This window comes from Herpailurus yagouaroundi, unplaced genomic scaffold, assembly GCF_014898765.1.
Source record: "Herpailurus yagouaroundi ecotype Mexico unplaced genomic scaffold, PumYag 67690, whole genome shotgun sequence".
NCBI classification, from domain to species: Eukaryota; Metazoa; Chordata; class Mammalia; order Carnivora; family Felidae; genus Herpailurus; species Herpailurus yagouaroundi.
In genome coordinates, this window is record NW_024420490.1 from 3,656,279 (window position 1) to 3,683,210 (window position 26,932).

The 26,932-nt window shown below is 41.1% G+C and overlaps 1 protein-coding gene and 1 pseudogene across 2 annotated transcripts in view; one reads left to right on the forward strand and one right to left on the reverse strand.

Moving 5' to 3' along the window:
- Nucleotides 1-26,932, forward strand: part of NHS (NHS actin remodeling regulator) — a 103,725-nt gene that overhangs the window by 63,109 nt on the left and 13,684 nt on the right. Inside the window, exons 4-5 of one of the 2 annotated variants that reach the window (XM_040468201.1) lie at nt 24,537-24,599; nt 26,592-26,784. In XM_040468201.1, coding sequence (XP_040324135.1) covers nt 24,537-24,599; nt 26,592-26,784 — 256 coding nt within the window. The other variant, XM_040468202.1, reaches the window with a different exon arrangement.
- The window catches only part of LOC121025611 (calcineurin B homologous protein 1-like), a 31,367-nt pseudogene continuing 15,325 nt past the window's right edge, over nt 10,891-26,932 (reverse strand).

Here is a 26,932-nt window from a genome sequence, read left to right on the forward strand (position 1 = left end):
AACGGAAACAGGCTCCAGGCTCCGAGCCATCAGCCCAGAGCCCGACGCGGGGCTCGAACTCACGGACCGTGAGATCTTGACCTGGCTGAAGTCGGACGCTTAACCGACTGTGCCACCCAGGCGCCCCTTGGACATATTCTTAAGTGAAAAAGGCAAAGCCCAAGGCTCCAGGCACAAGATGACCAATGTAGGAAGGCCCTGAACTAACCTCCTCCATGGAACACACACCGATTTGCACCTATTAATAGAACAATTCCTCCTGAAGAAGAAGTGAGAGCTGACTGGACAGCTTCTGAACAACCAAAGATGGAGAGAACAGCAAGAGAGAGAAGAGTCACAGTAACAAAGGGAACCCCTGTACCCACGCTGGGAACAGCAGTGGGGAGGGACAGTACTGAGGAACCAAGAACAGATCCCTCTGTCCTTGGGCAAAGAAAAAAAACAGCCACAGCTTTAAAGAGCAACTAGCATATAAAAGACACAACACTAGAACTCTGCTAAGCAGTGCAGGAGCTGTGGGAATGTTCTCCAGGTCAGAGGGACTGGAGAATGCACAGTTGATGTTTCCATACCACCTTAAAAGCCTAGAATGGAGCAGGGTCCAGACACGGGAACAGGTTGGTCTGGTCCTCACAGTGGGCTTGCAGCTTCAGTGAGCCCAGGGTGTGCAAGCCCACACCAGCCTCAGTTGCACTGAAGGACAGAAAAACAGCCAGGTTTAAAAGGGCTAAGTAGCTGCGGGTGCACTCTCTCCCCCACTACCTTAAAAGCCCAGACAGGAATGGCATACCTGGTAGGTCTGGATGCTGTAACTGGCATGTATGGTTATCACCAGGAGCTTTTGACCTCAGCAAGCCCAGGGTATGTAAGACCACACCAACCCTGGTCACAATGGGACACAGAAAAAAAGTCATGGTTTCAAAGGGTCAGAGAACAGCTGGGATGCTCTCTCCCACTCTACCTTTTTTAAAAGCCCAGACCAGAACAGGGCTTGGCTCACAGTGAGCTTGTGACCTCAGCTAACCCAGGGCTACACAACCACCTTGTGTGCTGGAGCACAGAAATTAAGCCACATTTTTGTTTTTAATTAAAAAATTATTTTATTTTTTTTAATTTGTCTTGTTTGGTTTTTATTTTTGTTCTTTTTGGTTTTTTTTCTTTTCCTCTTAGTTCTTTAAAATTTTTAATTTTATTATTTTTTCTTCTTTCTATAAAAAGCCATGGTTTAAAAGAGTAACTAACATATGCAGCCACAGCTCCAGCCAGCCAGCAAAAGTAACCAAGCACACACACAGTCTACAGAGGGGACAACATATACAAGACCACTCCTTCAAGTTTAGGAGAACTAGCCTTTCTGCCTAATCCATAGAAACACCAAAAGTCAAGCAAAATGGGGAGAGAGAGGAATATGTTCCAAAAGAAAGAACAAGAAAAAAACCTCAGAAAAAGAACTAAATGAAAGAGATAAGCAATATGCCTGATAAACAATTTAAAATAATGATCATAAAGATACTGGGCTGGAGAAAAGAAGGGAAGAATTCAGTAAGTCCTTCAATAAAGGAATAGAAAATATTTTCAAAAACCAGAGTTGCAGAATACAGTAACTGAAATAAAAACCACACTAGAGAGAGTGGACAGCAGATCAGCAGATGCAGAAGAACATATCAGCAATCTGGAAGACAGGGCGATGGAAAGCACACAAACTGAACAGCAAAAAGAGAAAAGAATTTTTAAAAATGAGGATAGATTAAGAAATCTCTTGGACAACATCAAGAGAACAAACATTCACATCATAAGGGACCTAGAAGAAAAGAGAGAGAAAGGTGTAGAAAACGTACTCAAAGAAATCATAACTGAAAACTTTCCTGACCTAGGGAAGGAAACAGACATCCAAATCCAAAGGACACAGAATTCCAAATAAGATGAACCCAAGGAGGTCCACACCACGGGCACACAATATTTAAAATGTAAACGTTAAAGAGAGAATCTTAAAGCAGCAAGAGAAACAAAAAGTTACCTACAAGGGAAAAGCCTATAGGCTATCAGCTCATTTCTCAGCAGATACTTTGCAGGCCAGAAGGGAGTGCATGATATTTTAAAGTGCTTAGGAAAAAACCTGCAACCAAGAATACTTTACTGGCAAGGTTGTCATTTAGATTTGAAGGAGAGATAAAGTTTCCCAGACAAATGAACGATAAAGGAGTTTATCACCACTAAACCACTTTCACAAGCAATGTTAAAGAGACTTCGAGTGGGAAAGAAATGGCTATAATTAGACATAAAAAATTATGAATAAAAAGAGGTAAAATGTGACAATATATACATTAAGTGTGGAGAAGGGAGTAAAAAAGGGAAAAGAATGGAAAAAAAAGTTTTTTTTCTTTTCCTCTTTTTTTAGAATGTATTTGAACTGAAATGACCAAACCTCATAACCACAAACCCAAAACTGATGATATATAAAAAATAAAAAGAAAGCCAAACACAACACTGTAGAAACTCATCAAACACAAAAAAGGAGAACAAGGGATGCATGGCTTGTTCAGTCAGTGGGGCATTCGACTCTTGATCTCAGGGTTGTTGGTTTGAGCCCTACATTGGGTGTAGAGATTACTTAAAAATAAAATCTTGGGGCCCCTGGGTGGCTCAGTCAGTTGAGCGTCAGACTTTGGCTCAGGTCATGATCTCGCAGTTCATGAGTTCCAGCCTCACGTTGGGCTCACTGCACAGCCCACTTCAGATCCTCTGTCCCCCCTCTCTCTGTCCCTCCCCTGCTTGTGCTCTGTCGCAAAAATAAACAAACATTAAAAAAAATAAAAAGTAAAATCTTAAAAAAGAGATCAAGAGAAGAAGGAACAATGAAGAACTAAAAAAAGAAACACAGGAAACAAATTTAAAAATGGCAATAAGTACATACCTATCACTAATTACTTTAAATCTAAATGGCCTAACTGCTGCAATCGAGAGAGGCAGGGTAGCAGAATGGATGAAAAAATAAAAAGGACCCATCTAGACTTCAGGAAAGATGGTGGAGGAGGAGGATCCTGGGCTCGTCTGTCCCACGGACACAACTAGAAAACACCCGCATCAGTGTAAATAATCCAGAAAACAACTAGAAGACTGGCAGAACAGACTATCACAGCTAAATGTAGAAAAGAGGCCATATCAAAGAGAAGAAGAAGGGCTGAGACTTGGTGGGGAGCCAAACAGACTGGCAGGACTGTCCACAGGAGGGACCTGCAAGCCCAAGAGGGGAGAGAAGAGGACCCTGCACGGGGCACCCCACCCACAGGGACCGCACTGTAAAAAAGAATCCCCATAACATTTGGCTTTGAAGGCTAGAGGATCCTGGCTTCACACATTTTTATGATCAGTAAGACTTTAAAAATCAGCAGGCTCAGCTCTGCAGGAGCTGGGAACCAATAGGAAACTGAGTCCCAGCCCTCAAAGAGACAGTATAAAGAACAGCCCCACAGAGATACAACATAGAAGGAACAGTATGAAAACCACGTGCGGTATTCTGAAAGGAGATGTATTTGGTCATTTCAGAGCAGGTACTGGAGGGGCAAGGAACTTTGGGAGACTTGTCCAAGAACAAAAGAGCTGGTAGGCCCCATTTCCCTCCCCAATCCCCCATCCCTGGCTTGGACACACAGGTACCTGCAGGAACCACAGCATGCAGCACTCTCCACCCAGCTTGCTAACAGCTTGCCACCCACCCCCTGCACTCTTTTGTGGATCTGGCCCCTCCAACCCAGCAGGATTCCACAGAAGTTTTCCAGGGCACCTGCAGCTCCCCACCCACAGCACTGGCTCAAATCCTGTTGGCACTACATGCCCAGCCCCTGCATTCTCCTACGGACCTGCCCCCTCCAATATACCCTTGGCTGGAGCACATCCAAGGCAGTGCCAAAGCCTGGGTGTGTGCATGCAGCCCAGAGGAGGGCCAGCACCACTCCAAAGTGACTCCTGGGGAAGATAACCACACACACCAGTCTGACTGCAGCCCCAGCAGCGGGCTGGGGACAGACAATGCATCTCACTACAAGCCCCACCCACTAATGAAAGCTTCTCAGGGTGCAACATTGGGAAAATGCCCCACAGTTTGGTGCTCCTGCAGCCCTGACAAAAGCCTGATCTAACTTAACTAAAACCCGAAGTGGCCCCAGACTGGCCCACTAACAACACAGGAACCAAACCCTGCTCAGCCACAACAGTACGGCACATACAACACACATAGGAGATACCCCTGAAGTGCCAGGTTCTGGTGAACAGGGGATTTTGCACTGCAGGGCACTACAGAACCTCTGCATCATAAGGACACTACTTTCAAAAGCAGGAGACATAGCTGACTTTCCTAACACAGAGAAACAAACACAGAGAGTCAGACAAAATGGGAAGACCCAGGAAAATGTCCTGAATGAAAGAACAGGACAAAATCACAGCAAGAGAGCTAGATAAAATGGAGATAAGTAGTATCCAGAATAGAGCATATATTAGGCCACATAACAAGTGTCAACAAATTCAAAAAGATTGAAGTCATACCATGCATCTTTTCCAACCACAGCACTATGAAACTAGAAATCAACCAAAAGAAAAAATCTGGAACTAGCACAAATACATGGAGGTTAAATAACATGCTACTAACCAATGATTGGGTCAACTACAAGTCAAAGAGGAACTCAAAAAGTACATGGAGACAAATGAAAATGAAAACACAACAGTCCAAAATCTACGGGATGCAGAAAAAGCTGTTCTAAGAGGGAAATGTATAGCAATTCAGGCCTACATACAGAAGAAAAATCTCAAATTAACAACCTAAACTTACACCTAAAAGAGCTAGAAAAAGAACAAACTAAACCCAAAACCAGGAGAAGGAAGGAAATAATAAAGACCAGAGCAAAAATAAATAGAAACTAAAAGAACAATAGGGCAGATTGATGAAACCAGGAGCTAGTTCTTTGAAAAGATAAACAAAATTAATAAACGTTTAGTCACTCATCAAAAAGAAAAAAAAAGAGTGAGAGAGAGAGAAACAGAGGACTCAAACAAAATCAGAAATGAAAAGGAGGAAATAACAACCAACACCACAGAAATACAAAGGATTATAAGAGAATATTATGAAAAAGTATATGACAACAAACTGGACAACCTGTAAGTAATAGATAAATTCCTAGAAACATATAACCTACCAAAACTGAATCAGGAAGAAACAGAAAGTTTGAACAGACTGATCACCAGCAATGAAATTGAATCCATAATAAAAAAAAAAATCTGAACAAACCAAGGTCCGGCATCAGATGGCTTCATAGGTAAATTCTACCCTATATTTAAAAAAGTTAATACTTATACTCCTCAAACTATTCCAAAAAATAGAAGAGGAAGGAACGTTTCCTAATTCATTCTATGAGGCCAGCATTACCCTGATACCAAAACCAGATAAAGAAACCACAAAAAAAGAGAACTATAGGCCAACATCTCCGATGAACATAGATGCAACAATACCTGACAAAAAAAATAGGAAACTGAATCCAACAATACATTAAAAAATCATTCACCATGATCAAGTGGGATTTATTCTAGGGATGCATAGATAGCTCAATATTCACAAAATCAATATGACACATCAAAAAGGAAAAAAAACCTTATGATCATTTGAATAAATGCAGAAAAAGCATCTGACAAACTACAATATTCATTCATTCAACAAAATAGGTTTAGAGGAAATACTTCAATATAATAAAGGCTATATATGAAAAACCCACAGCTAACATCATATGCAATGGGGAAAATTTAGAGCTTTTCCCCTAAGGTCAAGAACAAGACAAGAATGTCCACTCTCCGCCACTATTATTCAACACAGTACTGGAAGTCCTAGCCATAGCAATCAGGCAACAAAAAGAAATAAAAGGGATCCAAACTGGTAAGAAAGAAGTGAAACTTGCACTATTTACAGATGACATGATACTACATACAGAAAAGCCTAAAGACTCCATCAAAAAAACTACTAGAACTGATGAGTGAATTCAGTAAGGTTTCAGGATGCAAAATCAATATACAGAAATCCATTGCATTTCTATACACTGATAAGAAAGTAAGAGAAATAGAAATTAAGAACTCACTTGGATGTAAATTTAAAAATTAAATTATATTAAATTTAAAAAATTAAGAAAACAATCCCATTTACAATGACACAAAAAATAATAAAATACCTAGGAATAAAGTTAACTAAGGAGGTGAAAGAGCTCTACTCTGAAAACTATAAAGCATTAATGTAAGAAATTAAAGATGACACAAATGGAAAGATATTCCATTTCCATGGACTGGAAGAACAAACATTATTAAAATGTCTATACTACTCAAAGCACTCTACAGATTTAATACAAATCCCTATCAAACTACCAACAGCATTTTTTCACAAAGCTAGAACAAACAATCCTAAAATGTGTATGGAACCACAAAAGACCCCAAATAGTCAAAAGCAATCCTGAAAAGAACAGAACCAGAGGTATCACAATCCCAGATTTCAAGATATGCTGCAACGCTATAGTAATCAAAAGAGCATGGTACTGGCAAAAAAAAAAAAAAAAAAAAAAAAGACACATGGATCAACAGAACAGAACAGAGAGCCCAGCAATAAACCCACAATTATATGGTCAATTAATCTTCCAACAAAATAGGAAAGAAAATGCAATTGGAAAAAGTCTCTTCAACAAATGGTGTTAGGAAAACTGGACAGCTATATGCAAAAAGATGAAACTGGACCATACACAAAAATAAACTGAAATGGATTAAGGACCTAAATATGAGACTTAGAACCATAACCATAAAAATCCTAGAAGACAGCACAAGCAGTAACTTCTCTGACACTGGCCATAGCAACATTTTCCTAGATTTGTCTCTTGAGGAAAGGGAAACAAAGGAAAAATAAACTATTGGGATTATAAAAATAAAAATCTTCTGCACAGCAAAAGAAACAATCATCAAAACTAAAAGACAATCTACTGAACATATTTGTAAATGGCATATCCAATAAAGGGCTAGTATCCAAAATACATAAAGAACTTACACAGTTCAATACCAAAAAACAAATAATCCAATTAAAAATGGGCAGAAGACATGAACAAACATTTCTCCAAAGAAGACATACAGATGGCTGGCACAGGAAAAGATGTGCAACATCACTAATCATCAGGGAAATTCAAATCAAAAAACCACAATGTGATATCATATCATACCTTTCAGAATGTCTTAAAGCACAAAAAACAAGTGGAGAAAAAGGAACCCTCATGCACTGTTGGGAATACAAACTGATGCAGCCACTGTGGAAAAAAGTATGGAGGTTCCTCAAAACATTAAAATAGAATTACCATATAATGCAGTAATGCCACTACTGGATATTTACCCAAATAATATGAAAACACTAATATGAAGAGATACATGCACCCTATGTTTACTGCAGCATTACATACGATACCAAATTATGTAAGCAACCAATTGTGCATCGACAGATGAATGGATAGAGATGGTGTGTGTGTGTGTGTGTGTGTGTGTGTGTGTGTGTGTGTGTGTATTACTCAGCCATAAAAAAGAGTGAAATTGCCATTTGCAACAACATAGACAGACTGAGAGGGTATAATGTCAAATGAAATAAATGAGAGAAAGACAAATACCATATGATTTCACTCATATGTAGAATTTAAGAAATGAAACAAAGAAAAAAAAGAGACAAACCAAAAAATAGACTCTTCACTATAGGGAACTGATGGTTACCAGAGGGGAGGTGGGTGGGGATGGGTAAAACAAGTGATGGGGATTAAAGAGTATCCTTACGATGAGCAGTGAGTAATGTACACCTGAAACTAATACAACACTGTATGTTAATTATACTGGAATTAAAATAAATTTAAAAATAAACTTAAAAAATAAGAGCATGCATATTTTTTAAAAAGGACACATCTGTATGGAATATTACACAGCCACAAAAAAGGATGACATCATGCCATTTGAGACATGGACCTACAGGACCTACACTTATGCTAAGTGTAATAAGACAAGGAAAGACAAATACCATAAGTGGAATCTTAAAAAAAAAGTCAATAAATGAAGAAAGAAACAAAAAGCAGAATCAGATCTATAAATACAGAGAACAAACTGATGGTTGCCAGAGGGGAGGGCTGTGGGGGGTTGGGCAAAATGGGTGAAGAGGCGAGGAAAAAAACAGGCTTCCAGTTATGGAATGAATAAGTCATTGGAATCAAAGGGACAGCCTAAGGAATACAGTCAATAATGTTGCAATGGCAGCATAACAATATGACAGATAGTAGCTACACTTGTAGTGAACACAGCATAATGAATATACTGATCAAATCACTAAATTGTATGCCCAAAACCAATGTAACATTTTGTGTCAACTATATGCAAATAAATAATTAAAAACTAAAGTTAAGTATCTTTAAAAAAAAAAAAAAAGCCAAAGCCCCAAAAAAGTGGCTACAGTATGCTACCCTTCATGTTAGAAAGAAGAGTATGTAAGAAAATATACAGGTATCCACTTACTTGTGTAAAAGAAATAGTCAATTCTGCTATAACACCATATACTCATCCCTAAAAACTTCCCCACTATACAAAATTGCATGATAAAAACCAGTTTATGGGGCACATAGGGCACAACACTCAACTTCCTCTATGATACACATACACAAAAAGTTAGGAACCTAATAAGAAAAAGCAGTAGCACAATTTTACAGGTTAAATACTTAAGAACTATAATATGATAAACGTGTCACTTTACCTAGAAAAAGCCCTGAAGTCTGCTTATGGAATGAACATTGGGAGGGCTGTAGCTCTGTGCGCTGGTGCAAAAGGGGCAGAAGGCTGTAGCCCCAGGCATGGATAAGTGTGGCTTCTAACACACGGGGTAAAGCAGGGAAACTCAGAGATGTCTGAGGTATGTGCATTTTATGTATTCTTACCCAGCTCAGGTCAGCTGGGTGCAGTTTCTGGTTGACCTAGAATTTCTCATGCATGAAACTGTCCATAAGCAAACACAAAATTCGCATGAAGCTCAGACCGTTCTCCAAGATATATCAATCATGTTGGAGCAAACTCACTTTTTCACAACAAGCATTACTGCGAAACTAACTACACAGGAAGGACAAATCAGAAACTCATGAGATTGGTTTACCAACAGTAAGCAGAAACAGGCTAGAAAGAATGGGGGGCGGGAAGGAGGCAGTCGAGTCTAGGGAGAGTGCCACTTCTGAGTAGATTTTTGGGTAGGTCTAACTCTTGGAACCCAGGTAATGTTTTATGTACCAGCCCGCCCAATAAATAAAATCAACCAGAATGTGAGCAGAACCCAAAATGGAAAACAAAGAGTAACAAATAAACCTAACTATATTTCCAATGAATATCACACTGAAGGAGGTGGGGAAGAAAGTAGCTAAACCTAAGTAACTTTGGAAAGAAGTATTTTTGCTTTGTTTCATTTTAACCACAAATATTTATTGATGGATTGATATAATTTTAAATAGGATAATAAGGCATAACCATGGATTCAAACAGTTCAAACACCAAAAGAGAGAAAAGCCATTAACTTAGGAACTTTAAACATTCAAGTCAAAGACCTTCTGAGATACTGAATAGATGAGTATCAGACAGCTCTTCCCTTTTGTACGATTCCTATATTACATCACATGATCACAAAGCCAAAATGATTACTTCTTACGGAATTCCTCATTTATTTATACTTGAGCCATCCCACCCGGCTGCTCCTCTGTTCCCCAGTCCTCTCTCCTTCCTTTGCAGTGATGTTCTACAGCCATTCCCTTCCTAAGGAACTGTGTGCACATCTTCCTTCCAAAGCAAGAAAGCAAACAAGCAAGCTAGGAGTCATAGAAAGTTAGCCACAGGCAGATACATAAAGGAACAGACTTGGACATTAGGATGGCAACTGCCTAATTCAGTGAGGCCTAAACTCAGCTGACTTGGGCAAATAAGCTGCTGTGGCTTGCAGAAATGTCTAAAATGCCACACCATATCATGCCACCAATGTCAGATCCCACGTTTCTAGGGGATTAACAGTGGTCTACACAGGGAGGGAGGTAATCAACATAACCAGGCAGCTAATGTCACAATATAGTCAATGCTTTGGACTTCCACTGGGAGTGGACTACGGCTTCCAGCATGATCATTTGCCAAGTGCAAAAACCTTTAGGACACTAGAATGATCTTTAAATCTCTTGGACAGATAAATTAGGCACCTCTGTAACTCTAACCCTTCTACTTGGAAATGTGAAGTGAAAAACATCTCAGGGCATGCAACACTGAGGCATAAACCATGCAGCACAGGTGGGAATAAAGGAGGCTTTTAGGGTGCCCTGCCTCCTTTCTAAAAAGCCATGAGAAGGTCCCCAAGCATATTGTGAGAGCAGCCATTCTGGTGGCGACAGTGGCCCAAAGCTGAGCAAACCTGCAGGCATATGGCTATTTTCTGAAGAACAAGAGTAGCCACATATAGGTACTCTCTGTGTGAAGAATCAGAGGCCATTCAGTGACCTGGGCAAGCCACCTAGAAGATTGGGCTCGACATCTTTCACCTTTTAAGAAGAACATCTCCATCCAGCAGCCCTTTGATGACGGAGCAGAGTGCAGAGGATCATGAGATGGTCAAATTTTCTGAGAGAAGTGCTGATTCCCAAAAAGCTCCTGAGGATACAACATCCCAGAGGCTCATTTGCGAGCAAAGGCAGATAAAGCCGCCAGACCACGGAACCACCTTGTCAAGTTAGATCTACATTTAACAGGCATGACTTGCGGTGCCAGGTAAAACAGAGGGAACTTGGAAGCATAATAAAAAGCAGGAAGACTGAAAGATCAAGTGAATGGCATGTTGGGTGACAGAGAAGCAGGAAGCAAAGGACATATGGAAAAGGTTGCAGGAGCATGCTGAAACCCAGGTGAAGGGAAGGCTACATCCAGTGAAAGCTTGCTTGGCCAGTTCTTGGCATGAGTCCCTCTCTCACTTTCTCAGACAGGAGGGGCCTGTGGCATTTGGCTGCTTAACTGGGGGGAGATGATATTTATAAATGGGGAACAGGTGAATGGATACTGAAGAGAAACAGGGTGGGTGGGCCGTTTTGTAATGCCCTATTTACACCAAAAGCAGGTTTGTGTTAACAGAACACACGTGGGGTTGTCACACAACAGCTGTGGCATCTTGGGAGAAAAGAGATGATAGGGGAGAGGTGGGGCTGGGAGATAGGAGGACTCTCGAGTTCCAGTATTTAAATACTAGAAGGCAAGGAACAGTTTGGTCTCAGCCTTTTAGTCAAGAAATCGGATGCTCACTTTCTGTTACATGTTCACCTTCTGCAAAACCTTAACAAATTTTGCGAAAGATGTGGCACCATCTGCACCCTGACCAGCCTCCTGGATGGTCCTGTGATGCTGCTCAGTTGCTCATGTGAGATAACCATTCCAACCATCATGCATAGCACCTGGGACAGCTTATTGCAGGTGATCTTGTCATCTTTATCCAAATCATAGAGCTGAAAAGCAAAGTATAATACGTTGCTTCAGCTGTTCTGTGGTTCTGGTTCATTCTTACCTTCGCTCCTTGCACTATATTCAGTGGATTGGAAATGAGCCAAAGTTTTTATGAATCAGTGGAAGTTGACCTGGTCTTCCCCCTCTGAAAAGAAGGCACCAGTGAGCCAGTCCCCTGGTGGGTGGATGACAAGTTCTGGAGTCAGCTGGGAAAATTTCCAGGGCCCCATTTTCGCCTTTGTCCAGGCTGGTGAGCCCGCTATAGAGGTGGGTGGTCTGACTGTGGGAAAAGCTGGTTTACTTGATCTCCTCTAGTTCTTTCCTTCACAGTAACGTGGAGGCCTGAGGCCCCATTCCCATATGGGAGTTTCTCTAGGAGCAGCCGCACCTGAAGCAACAGCGTAAAGATAAAGACAAGAGGAACTGAACACAAATATTGTACTCTAGTTGGTAAATTTGTTCTTCACAAGAGAATGAACTAGAAAATTCTGAAACTATGTGGATAATAGGACTGAGCAAATATGTTGTGGATAATGATAATCAGTTGGTCACTGTTAGGGAAAGGAGTTACAAATAGGAAAGGGGAAGTCTAGAATGGATCCTTTGGTATTGGATTACATCTAAAATATCAGTATAAAGTCATACATATGTTTTCAAACAGATATAGACATGTATAAGCAGATGGATAGGCATAAAATAAGTATGTGTATATGTGCATGTAGGAGTATACAAACATATTTCTTAACTCTCTCATCTGAGACAGCCTTAGAAGCAATGATACTCTGGCAACATTGAGCACATCTACTGCCCAGTTCTTCTTTGTAAATACCATTCTCTAAAAAAGAAAAATAAGCCAGGGATCCTTGGAAAAATTATTTATTCTAGGGCTGGGCCAGGGGAAATATATGAGTCTAGACTATCTTGAGATGTTGGAAAGAGAGTCCTCAAAAAATTAATAGGAGGCCTGTCAAAAGGGCACAGAAGCCAACTTGAAGGAGCTCCCAATGTCTAACTATGGGACACCTGGAGCACTAAAATAATGATAGTAATGGATTATAATACAGAATAAAATGAAAAAGCCATGAGTCTATACTGACATAAGTAAATTGGGATAAATATATACATACATACATGGGAGTGAGGTATCTCTTCCTTACCGAAGAATTCTAATTAATAAATGTAGAAGTATTGAGATAAATTTTAAAAATCACCATTAGCCAAATATGAAAGTAACAATTTTACAGGGGAAAATCACTGATGAATGCTAAAATTAGTTGGGTGACATTATGTTGAGAAATAGGATGTGTGCATAGTCTCAAAGTTTCTCCCCACAATATATTTGTTGATTACAAACAGAAAACAGTAACTTTAGCTGCAGAAAGCTGACAGACACCATCTTAACCAAATGATCAAAATTAACATCACCAGTAAAAGGGTACAGCTATATATGAACCTCCTGATATAATACAGTGAGATGGCACTTCTGTGGGATTCTTGACAAAAATGTGTAACTACAATCTAATCAGAAGAAAATGTCAGACAATCCTAAATTGAGGAACATTCTAGAAAATAGTTGGCCAGTACTCTCTGAAGGTGTCAAGATCATGAAAGACAAAGATTAAGGGATTACCACAAACTGAAGGACACTAAGGAGATCTGACAACTAAATGCAATATGGGATCTTGGACCAGAAAAAGGACAGTAGTGGGAAAACTGGAAAAAGCCAAATAAAGAGATTAGTAAATAATATTTACCAATGTTAATTTCCTGCTTTCAATACATGTAGTATGGTTATGTAAGATTGTAACATTAGGAAAAGCTGCATAAAGAACATATGGAAGGGGTGCCAGGGTGTCCCAATCAGTTAAGCATCTGAATTCGGCTCAGGTCATGATCTCACAGTTTGTGAATACAAGCCCCATGTTGGGCTCTGTACTGACAACTCGGAGCCCGGAGCCTGCTTCAGAATCTGTGTCTCCCTCTCTCTCTGTCCCTCCCCTGCTCACGCTCTGTCTGTCTGTCTCTTAAAAATAAACGTTTAAAAATTGTTTTAATTAAAAAAAAGAGTATATGGGAATCCTCTCTATTAATTTTTGCAACTTCTCTGTATTCGATTATTTCAAAATAAAAAACATATATATCTATATGTATACACATGTATGTATATACACATACACTCAGCCATAAATATTACGCAGTTACTGGGTTGGGACTTATGCCCCAGTACCTATGACAGATATATGGCTTCTCAAGAAAGTAAGTTCAACCAGGACATGCTTAGTTCATAATTTCTTTAAATAACAAAATTCAGGGGTGCCTGGGTGGCTCAGAGCACCCAACTCTTGATTTTGGCTCAGGTCATGATCCCAGGGTTATTGGATCAAGCCCTGCACCAGGCAGAAGATTCTCTCTCTCTCCCCCCCTCTGCCCCTCTCCCCGGCTCATTCTCTCTCGCTCTCAATTAAATACATACATACATACATACATACATACATACATACATACATAGCAAAATTCAGAAGACCAAAGAGAATCAAATCTAAGATGATTAGACGCTGCTATGATATATGACATCCTGGCCCCTAGGGCACCCTCAGGGCACAGATTCCCATTTCAGAGTGTGGAGACAGTCTGTCATAGCAGTGCACCCTTGTCCTCTGCTGAATGAGATGTCCAGCTCATCTGTTGTTATCAATAAGATCCCTTGGTCCAGGCCTAGATGTGCCAATACTTGAGACATTGGTCTGCTCTTCCCCTGTGCAAGCTGAAGCCAGGCATTATCAATAGATCACAGCACTTTCCTGAGTAGGCCAGACAGCCGCTACTGATCAGAGTCATTGGCACTTGAGCTGAAACATCTCCTATTGCTGCATTCAACTTGCAGTCAGGTCCATGGGGACCCTTGGAGTCTAAGTCCCTGCTTAGATTCTGATGTCTAGACATATAGGCATGGAAATCATCCTTCCTCAAATGTGGTAAGAGACTCCAGCAATCTCACCAAGTGTCCCTCTCCAAGCTTCATCAGTGATCCAGGGGTAGAATATCTAATGGTCTCTGTGGTAGCAGATGACAGAGCTTGACATGAGATGGAGCCCTATGGCAAAAGCTGATCAGGTCCCTGGGGAACACTGAGGCCTAAATCCTTATCAACAGGATTGACAGTTAACTCTTCCAACATATCGTGTTCACAGTTAGACTCTTTGTCAGACTTCATACAATTAGCCTGGGAAGAATATCAGGGATTCTTTGTCATTTCATAGCATGATAGTACTTTTCTAACTTATTACACTGTGGCATCCAGGGATTTTAACAGAAAATTGTGTCAAATCATACTTTTCTTCTTACCAAGGAGGTGCATCTTAAGGATAGGGGACATTCCAACAGCTTTGCTGGGATGTAAATGAAGGAATTTACTCAAACTAGGACTCAGACCTCCTTGGTCATAGCCCAGATATAAACAATGACCATGTTCACTCTCATTTTCTATCAAGAAGAAGAAAATAGGTCTTAGGAGAAAGCAGCTTCTGAGAAAAACTAAACTGGCTTACAGAAGAATTAGAAGACTGGGAGTGGAGATCCAAGCCAAGGGAGGGCTTCAAGACTAGAGCTGGTAGGAGGGGCATTTCAACAGTATTTGACCCACCCTGGGATAAAGACCTTCTCACGGTCTCACTCTCTCTCCCATCCCCAGCTATGTCTCCTCTCATCCAGCCTATCCCTTCCTTCCCTTTTTCCATGAGTTCTTGTTAGAGATTTCTGATAGTCTCTTGGTTTACAAGATTGGGACTGAGAAATGCTGACCAAGCCATTCCTTTGTTATAAAAGAATTACACCTACCGGGGCGCCTGGGTGGCTCAGTCGGTTAAGCGTACAACTTCAGCTCAGGTCATGATCTCACAGATCATGAGTTCAAACCCCACAATGGGCTGTCTGCTGTCAGCACGGTGCCCACTTCAGATCCTCCGTCCCCCCGCCCGCCCCTCCCCTACTCACGTGCACTCTCTCTCTCAAAAATAAACATTAAAAAAAAAAAAAGAATTACACATACCACAATGTCCTAGACAGGTGTTCTGCTTTTACAAAACATCTTCATAGTTTTCTCTCAGAAATATTCTGTTGTTTTATGACCTGTCTCAAAATGGTTCTGTCCACCTAAATTAAATCCCTCTCGCTGCAGTTTAAGTGTTTTCCATTATCTCACCCAGTTTGCTCCTTTAAGCCAATTAAGAAAAATTCTAATGTTGGTATGAGAATCTTTGACATAAAAATTCTTCCCTAATCCTAAACCTTCAATTCCTCCATTCTGCCTAGAGAAATAAGTTCAAATCTTTCACCCAACTCTCCATCCTCTGTACAATCTGGTCCTAACTTGCCTTTCCAGACGGATTTCTCGAAAGTCCTTTGTACAGGCCTTAGACCTCAGCCAAACCAAACCACATGTGCTTCTTGAGATAATATCCTGCACTCTCAAAGCAGTATCCTCACTTGGAATGCCCTCTCTCCCATCACGGCCTCTTACTTATTCCTTCATTTTGAAAAAATTAATGGATATAAAAATGAGACATAATCTCTGCCATGCAGAGTGCCTGGATATTATCAAGTATAAGGTGTTAACACCTAACACCTGTGGTGTGGTGTTAGCATGGGGTTGGGTGTTAGGATTAAACTTCATGATAAAGGAACTGAAAAGGCCTTGAAGGATGGGGTAGAATTTGGATATGAATGCTGGCAGGAGAAGGATTATAGGCTGAGGAAACCATGAGAGCAAGCTCACACAGGCAGGAGAAGATGAAGTGCGTATACATAAATTCAAATACTTTGGTTTGGCTGCAACGCTTCAATTGACCAGATCTTGAAGGACCTTGAATGTCAGACTAAAAAGTATAACTCTATTCCATAGACATAGGAAATTATTGAAGAGTTCTGAGCACAGAAATAACATGATCAGAAAGAGCGGTGCTTTATAAAGATACCAGACTGTGCATGTATAGGATTAACTTCCTCAATTTCTAGAGGTTCCTTCTTGGTATAGTAGGGAGAGAGGAGCCTGAAGTTAGTTTCAAATCTAAGATGACAGGAGTGGTGATGCCTATCACACTCTCCATTTAATTCAGGTGTCTGGTCTTGCAAAAGGTAGACAGATCTAGGAGACTGGCTAAAAGTAGCTTGTGACTTTACTTGTAGCCGTTGTTGTGATACAGGATTTTTCTTGGAGCAAATCAGCACAGCACCTAGGACGTGGAACTATACAGCTACTGACACCAGTAAATACTTTTTCCCTCTATACCCATGTTCGAGAATCACCAGAAGCAGTTTGCTTTTGTGACATTAGTTCTCCTGTTCTCTGCCATAAGTTGCAGAGATTATCATCATGCTGACACCCCACGGACGATCACACCGGTTCCTATTTTCCTCATGGACTAAGGAACCAGAATTAGCCCACTACTTTAGATGCCTTAGACATTAAGTAAGCCAGGGGTGAAAGCCCGGTACCACATACTTGATCAGTCAGGGTCCAGCCAGGAAAAAAGAGTCCACACCAGTTGTTTTAACAGAGAGAATTCAGCATAGGGAAGGTACCATAAAGCAGACACAGCACATGGGAAACTGAGGTGACACAGAGATAGTAACTGCAGAAAGGAGCTCACACTCCTAGGGCAGAACCTAACAGGGAGCAGCTGGTGAAGAAGGGTTATTTGCAGGGTCCCAGCATAACAGAGCATGGAAGAAGAGATTTGCAGCTGACAGACGACAGCTTAATAGGCCGCACAATAGCTAATGAAAGCATTAGCCAATAAGTGCAGTTAACAACAAATATTATGAGAAATAAAGAAAATTCCTTGTTGCAGGTTTTAGCGTTGGAATTCTTTCTTTTTAAAACATTAGCCTGGCTGTGGAACAGCGAATAAAATTACTTGTTTGTACACATCATCACAGAATATTCTCAGGTTCCCATTTTCTTGCATGCCTGAGACATTTCACTGTTCAGAGTCTAAGCAGATAATGGAATACTACTCACAATAAAAAGGAATGAATTGCTGATACGCACAACAACTTGGATGGATCTCAAAGGCATTATGCTGAGTGAAAGAAGCCAGGCTCAAAAGGTAGGATTCCATTTATATGACACTTTCAAAATGACAAAACCATAGCGAAGGAGAACGGACTCTTGGTTGCCAGGGGCTAAGAGCTGGGGGAGACTGTGACTCTAAAGGGACAGCACAAGGGACCTTTTTGAAGTAATGGACATGCTCTGACTCCTGATTGTGGGAGGGTTATGTGAGTCTGTGCACATGATAACACAGAGCTATACTAAAAAAAAGAGTCAATTTAAAGAAGGGGGAAAAACAGGGAAAAAAGTAAAGGCGGGACATGCATGGCACGTGCATAAGAAAGTTTTATCTTTTTTATTTTGTTTAACTTGCTGGGATAAGGTCAAGTAGGACCCTACCGAGTTCTCGCCACATTTGGCGTGAGTTAGAAGGGAAAAGTGTCAGTTGGAGTGAGACCAAATACACAACATGTCTTCAGTTACCGCACACCTCAGAGCCCACAGGCGACGGCAAGGCAGGAGGGTGAGGGAAGAATTCTCCCCGCACCTCTGGGCCATTGTGGGTGAGGGTATTTGCGCTGTTTGCAGGAGTTCAAAGCCTCCTTCTTCCCTCCACTTCAAAGCCTGGCCTGCCTTTTCCCCACTCATGTCTTTTATTTGGTGCTAGCAACCTTTGAGGACTGATGCTGAATGGCCCTTGGCAGTGACCCCACTAACTGGCAAAGCTGGCCACAGGGGATGAATAAGACACTCACTGGCGTCAACATCACAGTGGTCGTGGCCCAGTAGGCCTTGTTTTGTGTTCTCCCTGACAGTCCAGAGCAACTCCCATGAATAAGTGACTGAGCAGCAGCAGGAAGTGCTCTCCGTCCCGGCCTCCCTGGAGCCCTCTTTTCCATTCACATGGGGACTACCTTCCACACAGGCTTCAAAGTAGAATTTTGTTATGCTCGGCACATTTAAATCACTTCATTCATAGAACACCATTAAATAAAGTGTTCCTGAACTTTAAAATACATAAAATCATTTTGCATTCCATCACCCTAAGAATTTGCATTCAGTTCCAGCTGAGATCAAAAGGAGAGAGAGATTCTTTGTGGTTACCTGCTATCTTTCAAAAAACCTCTCTTTGGGTAAAAACTGCACCGTTGCCATTGCGTTCGTGTTCTGCTCTCTAGACACGGATCTCATACCTGAGACGTCTATCAACAAGATGGGATTCAAAAGTGAATGAGCACATACTCTTTGGTGTCTGGCTTTTTTCACTCCACATACTTTTTTGAGGGCAATGTTGTACGTAGCAATACTGTATTCTTCTTTATTACCGGGTAGTACTGCATTGCATGAATACAGTAGTTCCCAATTTGTTTACCCATTCTGTTGTTGGTAGATATTTGAGGTGTTTCTAGTTGTGAGGGTTTTGGGGGAGGGACTTTGTGAATAAAGTTGCTGTAAATATTTCTGTGCAAGGCTTTCTGTGGACATACTCATTCTTCTTACCTCCATTTACCTAAGAAGGAATTAAAGGGTAGACATATGTCAGGTTTGTTAGATATTGCCAGTCTCTGAAATGACTATACCATTTTACCCTCCCCTCATCAATTTATGAGAGCTCTACTTGCTTTTCATCTTTGTCAACACTTGGTGTATTAATATTTTTAATTTTAGCCCCTCTAACATATAGCAGTATTTGCTTGTGGTTTTCATTTGAATTTTCCTGATGAGAAATGATGTTGAGGGCCCTTGCATATGCTTATTGGCCTTTTGTATATTTCCTTTTACAAAGTGTTTCTCAGGAGAAGTGAGGAAGTGGTGGTGGCAATATCCACCAGAGAAGAGAAAAAAAGTTATGATTTGGAAAAGCAGATTTATCAATGATTAAGGCCGTTTTCCCCAGTCCTGCACATTTAGGAGTTGTGCTGTTTTAAATAGATAGTAATGTGTAAAACGGTTAAAGAACCTAGTAGGCACTTGTTCCCAAATATCTCCCTCCTGGCCTATAACCACTGTCCAGAATTCTGCTTCAGAGACGTGCTCCTTTGGGCTTTTCACTAGGAGTTCTCAGCACATTAACATGAATGCACCTGTGGGCTCCTGTCTACCCTCACAGCTGGCTGGGAACGTGGCGTGAAGGGTTTGGGCACTTGGGGGTGCTGCATTCAGCAGCTTCCTTAGGGGAAGCATGAAGGCTCCTGCTGCCTGGGAGAGAGTGGTGACAAAGGAAACACCAGGAAGGGAAGAAAGGCTTAGGACAGAGAAAGCACAGGATGCGCCCTAAGCTTTTACTTAACTTCATTTTGTTTTCCCAAGGTTGTTCCCTATGGTAAATGTTGGAGTTGAGGAGAGAGGAAAGGGAGGAGCACAGCATGAGTCAGAAATGATGTCATTAAACATGTCTGGAAGAGCACAATGCCAGCCACGAGGAGACTGTGGGACACCATCATGGAATAAAAGTGCCATGTAACTGTGGCACTAAGGGTGCTATGTGAAGGTGTTCCTTTAAGCCCTCCAGAAAGACCAAACACTTCATGTTTATGTGCAACACATACACACACTCCAGTAAAGAAAAATCTGAGGCAGACAAGGTCTCCTCCATCTCACAAATGGGCTATAAGCTGTGCATAAATGCAGGGACCAGGTCTAAGGACAAGTAAGTCTCAGAGTAGGGTGACAATAAGAGCCCAGATCACCTCACCGGGAACCCACTTGGCTTGCAATGAACATCTTTACTCTAAGGTTTTATTCCCCTACCAAAGTGTACCACAACATCCATTTTCTAGTAAATATTTCTCATGTTTAAGACAGCACGACAGTAATAAATCAGCCCTCAAAGTCAGCTGCTATAAATGCCATGTGTTATCAGTTAGATCACACACCAGAGCCAAATTTTCAAAACATTTCCTTTTGAAATACTCACAACATTTTAACAGATGTCTTTTGGAGAGTTTTGAAGCACAATAAGCTCCCATCAACAGACAAAATAAAACCAAAAAGAAAATAAAATGTGGAGAGATTATATTTTTCTTTTGGCAGTAAGACAAAGGTGGGGGCAAATCTTGAGATCTTTGGAGAAATGCTTGTTCACAGCCACAAAAGTGAAGAAATTAATAATGTCTGTTATTTCCTGCTCTGAACACTGACCAAAAATATATAACTCTAGCTTTCGTGGAAGCAGTTTCCTGGGCAGCTAGAGAAAGGATGTGAGGGTGTAAATTATGGGGCCATCAGGGACAGAAATGGGATGCAAGCATCCAAAAAGCATCTTTTGTCAGGGACAAGATGGGCAAGACCAGCGGTGGCTGATTCTAAAATGGTGCATCTTGGAGTCTAAGCCCTCTCAAAATCAGTGGTAGGAGGGCCAGAATGGGAACCTAGAAAAGGAAGGAGAAAGTTTTATGTATGTGTTTTTCTTCAACATTTGTTTATGAGAAAATTTGGAAGTACAGAAAAGTCAAAAGAATTGTGCAGTGAGCATGCCTATACCCATGAGAGGGATATCATTTTTCATGTGACAGTTTGTTTCCACTGGGGCTGATTTTGACCTTCAAAGAAATGCTCTTGAATGAATGAATGAATGAATGAATGAATGGTCTAACAATCTTCCCACCCATGTATTCTGGGGAAGCCTAGGTTGTTCACTGCTACTCCTGCACGCAGTGGTAATTTCAAGAGCAGGAGGCCCTATGGGTCTGCTTCTATCAACTATTGTTTTGGACTCTCCTTGCTCATGCTGTCTGGTCTCCTGCTCTTGCCTTGTTATCTTTGACTTTGTGCTGAATGTTATACTGAAAAATTCTATGTGGAAATAATTTGATCTTCTCTCTTTTGAGAGGATTTCTCTGTTTGCTTATGCTAGGCACACGGGGGTGCTAGCTGGCAGTACAACACATTTTGTTTAAGCAGTACCAAAGCAGTAGGAATATGGTTATGAACAAGAAATGGTTTCTGCCCTTATAAGTCTTACTAAGAATAAGCAATAGCATTCATTCAAATAGAGCCTATACAGAATAATGTAACTCACACAAGCTTGACCAGCATGCAGCTTTTCCTCACCTTACCCATCTGCACCCATTAAGGAGAGGCATGCTGGGCCGTGCAGAGATGTGCTGAGGTAACAGTTTTCTTTCAGTTTTATTTCTTAAATAATTGAGAAGAAAATTCTATGAACTGATTACTGCATTCACCATGTAAAAATCTAATCAGAAATAATCAGAACGCTCTCGCTTCCTTTGACCAAACACCTAGGAGAGAGAATGCTTTAAAACACTACCCTCAAGCAGTTACTAATTTCATGACAGAAATGAAACGAAAGTCCATTTGAATATTATAAGCCTAAATACCCTAAATCAACAGACCATCTGCAGGAACTTGAGTGCTTTAGTCGGGCGGTGGAACCAAAGAACACAGTCCTTTCACACACAAGCTCAAGAGTACCTAGTTTCAGCCCTCACAAGCTGGAGGTTGGAGCTACTATCGAAATAGCTGAGAGACCGATTATCTGAGAAGCAATCTTCTGTGAAAGATTACAGACAGACCTTGACTTCATGATGGTGACCAAAACAGAACGGACTGAGCTCTCTCTGGACTTGCCATCCTTAGTCACTTCCAGATGTTACCTCATGATTGTTTAATGGGATGGAGGCCTTCTAAAACTGATGAAAAAATAAAAACCACTCCTCATCCCTCACTCCTGGCAAAAATACTCAACAGGAGAGATGACTTGGAAGATTTAAGGCAAATGACCAAACATACTAATATTAAGATCATTAATATGTTATGCCCTGCAGTTTCCTGCTGTGTAGTTTTTTGAAATCCTTTCATGAGACACTGGAGCCTTTGGTTTCTTGGAAACAGGTTCCTTTACCACGTGGGCTTTGTTTTCTGGCTCCCTTTTTCCTACTTCCGTGAGTTTGCTATTTTGCATACCCAAGCGTCTTGAGACCTGCACATCACTATCTGTGACTGATTCTTAGGAGAGACCCAGGTTAATGCTTGAACTCAGGCCACATACAGCACATCTGTCAAAATAATCATTTTTCCTTTTTTTTATTTAAAAAAATTTTTCATGTTTATTCATTTTTGAAAGACAGAGAGAGAGCACAAGCCGGGGTGGGGGTGAGGCGAGAGAAGGGGACACAGAATCTGAAGCAGGCTCCAGGCTCTGAGCTGTCAGCACAGAGCCTGACGCGGGGCTCGAACTCACGAACCGCAAGATCATGACCTGAGCCAAAGCTGGATGTTCAACTGAGCCACCCAGGCACCCCAAAATAATCATTTTCAATGAGGGAGCCATAGACCCTACAAAAATCATTTATCTTAAATAACATTGAGATCAAAGTTAACCGGGCCTGAGGAGATGGCATTTGCTTTGCTTAAAAATTAATGAGCAACCCTGTCAGTTAAAATTTAGAAGCTTAGAAGAGAATTAGACCTTGAGCATTCCACCTCCAAAACATATGTCTGCCATAGGCTTAAGAACAGGTTAGAACTGGAATACATAAATACTGAGCCTCTGATGGAACCAAACGCTGCTTGTGGTTTCCTCTATTTGTTTCCACCTATCGGCACTAAGATGGTTGAGTACCCGTGGGTTCTGTGGTGTCTGCTTCCTCCTGATATCTTGAACACAATCCTTACTGTATTTGGGTTTTCCATCAGTGTTAGAACACACAGGGCTCATATCATTCAAAGGCACAAAATAATTTGTTGAGCCCTTACAATGAGGAGGCATTTTGCTGGCGTCATGGAAGACTGAAAAGAAAATCAAATATGGCTCCTGACCCCTAGGAACTCATAATCTAACAGAAGAAATAGACACATCCAGGGATAGTTCAGGTTATGTTAAAGCAATGCTATATGGAAAGTGCTGTAATAGAGGCCTAATTGAATCCAAAGCTGACATGGTTTAGAGTTTAAAAGAGTTTCAACGTCCTTCTCAGTAGATCCTGAAAAGGGGATTCTAGTTACCTGATTATTCTCTAAATAGGACCAGCTACGTAATTTGTGGGGCCCGGTGCAAAATGAAAAGGTAGGGCCCCTTACTCAAAAAAGCTTGGTGTCCTGAGTGCAGGGCCTTGTCACATGCCCTTGAACCTGGTCTTGTCTTCAAATACAGTCTATGAATATGAGGAAGAGGCAAATTTTAAGCAACCTGGAGGAAGACATTGCACACAGGGAATTTTCTTTCAAGGAGCTCACAGGAAAATGAATTCACTGTAAGGAAGAAAAATAATTCAGTATTTCCCAAATTAACAAATTGGGATTGGGAGCTAAAGGAAAGTCACTATTTTGCAAAAACAGTGTCACAGATATGCCACGGCTACAAGGTAAGGACAATAATAATAGTAGCAGTAGTGGTGGTAGTAGCTGACACGGACTTAGAGAGCTTATTGAGTGCCAACATTCTTCTCAATCTGTTCTGTATATTTACTCACTTAATCCTCAAAAGAATCCTGAAGGGTAGATAGATGCTGTTATCTCCCTATCTTCCAAATGAGGAAATTGACCTTAGAAAGGTTGAATACTTGTCCCTGGCCACAAAGCAAAGAAGTGGTAGAACCAGGATCTGAACTCAGACAGTCTAGCTCCAAAGTCTGTGCTCTTAACCGCTATTTATGCTACTTCTCATAAAATAGGGACCCGCTATTTATGCTACTTCTCATAAAATAGGGACGTATTCAGAAGGAAGGAAGGGGAGAGGGAGGGAGGGAGGGAGGGAGGGAGAGGGGGAGAGGGGGAGAGGGAGAGAGGGAGAGAGGGAGGGAGGGAGGGAGGGAGAGGGAGAGAGAGAGAGAGAGAGAGGGAGGGAGGGAGGGAGGGAGGGAGCTATCCCAGTATATATTCATTCACTGATATTACAGACTTGGTTTAACCAGGGTGTACTGTATGTTGTGTGCATGTTTTTAATTTTTTCTTTTTTTGCATTTCATGTTCATAGTTTAACAGCACCCGTTCGCCCTCCCCCACTGAGTGTTGCCACATGACCCCATGGAGTAGAAAGGTACTGGTTCTGAGAACATTCCATCACAGCCCTATCCCACTCTCTCCAGACACTTTCTTCTGTCTTTAACTATGGCAAACTGTTGTTTCTAACTAACAGGTACTCTTTTAACTCCACTTTAAGAGTGATATTTTCCTAACTTGAATTAAATAAAATATGATTTAGACAGCAGTGTCCTTGGCTGTCTTTCCCACTTACTTTTCCCCCCTAAATTGCAATTAAAGCTCTGTTCAAGACACGCATCACCTAATGCCACTCCTGGACTTTATAGTTCGAAGGGAAGAAATTCCGACTTGCCCTATATTTATCAGAACTGTGAAACTTCTCAAATCAAAAAAAGAGAAGAGGACAAAAGGATTCTCGGGCAGCCAGTTATCCCTGTCGCCGTTAAATAAAACGTGCTTTTGGCTGCTGGTCAGAGCCTGTAGTCAGGTCACTATTCTTTCTTTGTTTCCCAGCCCATTGTTATTCAAGGAAGGAATCGCCTAGGAAATGTGGCCTCTGGTGGTGGGGGTTTCTTTCCAGCTCTCGCTCACTCGCTCGCTCTGCCTCTTTTTCTGTCTCTCGTTTTGCATGCACCAAACTTTTTTTTTTTCTTTTTGGAAGTTACCTAGGAAACAAAGTCTTTTGTGCTCCAACTTTATTTGAGCTATTCGCTTCGCTGGGAATCTGCACAAAAGCTGAAGAGAGAAAGAAGGTTGCGATGTTTTACTAAAATGTTCATGGCGAACATATTTTTCGGGCGGCGGGGCAATCATATCCTGTTGGGTGTGTTGGGGGGCCTCGCAGATACCTCTGACAAGGTAAGCAAATGCTGCGGGGTTAACTTAAACAAGTGGCTCTGAAATCTTCTCTTTAAGAGGACCAGAGAACAATTTGACAATATGTGAAATCCTGAGTCAACAGGACACAATGCTTCCAAATATGATGAGAAAAAAAATTTTTTTGTGATTTTAGGACAGAATATTATTAAAACTTAACTGGAATAAGAGGAAAAAGTATTTATTTTATACACTCACCTTCCTCCAAATTATGTAAAGAAAGAGAACTAGGTTCAGTGGTGAAAACTGGGTCTTTTAAGATAATCTGGTTTAGAAACCCAACCCTGAAATCAAAATTGGAATGGAGCCTTTTTAATAACCTGGGTTAGGACCCCAGCCCTGAAGTAAAAGGTAGACGATATTAATATCTATCAAGGGTTTGGATGGAGAATTTTCAAATGTCATACAGAAGTCAAGGCCTCTAACTAAACAGCTAGAAGAAAAGCTTCACACTGCAAAGCGGAAAGAAACTCAGCTAAGGCCCTTTATATTCTGAATTTGAAAAAGAAGCCCTCTCGACTCTTTCTCCCCATTAACTGCTTTTGTATTTTCCACTGTAGTAAGTGGGGGGATTTGTTTTTCCATGTGCACGCAGCGTTGGTGAAACTACATTTTTCAAATGTTATTCACAAATGCCATTGTCGTGCAGTAAAATTAACTCCTTATGTTTTAATCCAGCCTCTCAGATTAAGATAGGCTTTGTCCTTCCAGGTGATGTGTTCTAGAATGTCTCCTGACTCCAGGTTTTCTGGGATGTTTTCTGAACCTTTTCGTAGGCATCTATATCATCTTCTCCCTTTGATCCCAGTCATTTTGAGCTCTCAAGACTTTCAGTAGCAATATACAGCGAGATAGATATCCAGAATCTACCTCTCACTAGATTAGAGACTCAGATTTTTCTTCAGTTTGAAGTTTGGGGATTTATGGCTACCTGTCTCTCCTCTTAATTCCATTTGACCTGAAAAGCATGTTCATGTAGCCCATTTTTTCTTCTGTGTCTCTTGACTATTGAAATCATAACTTTCGATTAGTTGTGCTTACTATTTCTAGGAATTCTTCCTTTGATCTAAAAGTTTATATCTGACCTCACTGTTCTTAACTGGGAAATTCCTTAATATGTGTGCTTACATATAAACCATGATGGCGAAATCTGAATGTACTTCATTTGCAGTCCCATCCCCCAGAAGATGAAGACACAGATGTCACGTTAGGGCAGAGGCCGAAAAACCCGGTACACAATATCCCCTCGACACTGGACAAGCAGACCAACTGGAGCAAAGCACTGCCTCTCCCAACACCAGAAGAGAAAATGAAACAAGATGCCCAAGTGATCTCTTCTTGCATTATTCCCATCAATGTCACTGGTAACGTTCTGTTCTTTTCTTAGGGGCAGTCGGGTCAGAATATTCTGTGTTTTAAATATGTTCAAAACCTGTGCTTCTGGGTGTACCAGTTAAGAACACCGCTTTGTAAACAAGCAATACCTTTTTCATCAGAATACAACCCAGAAGA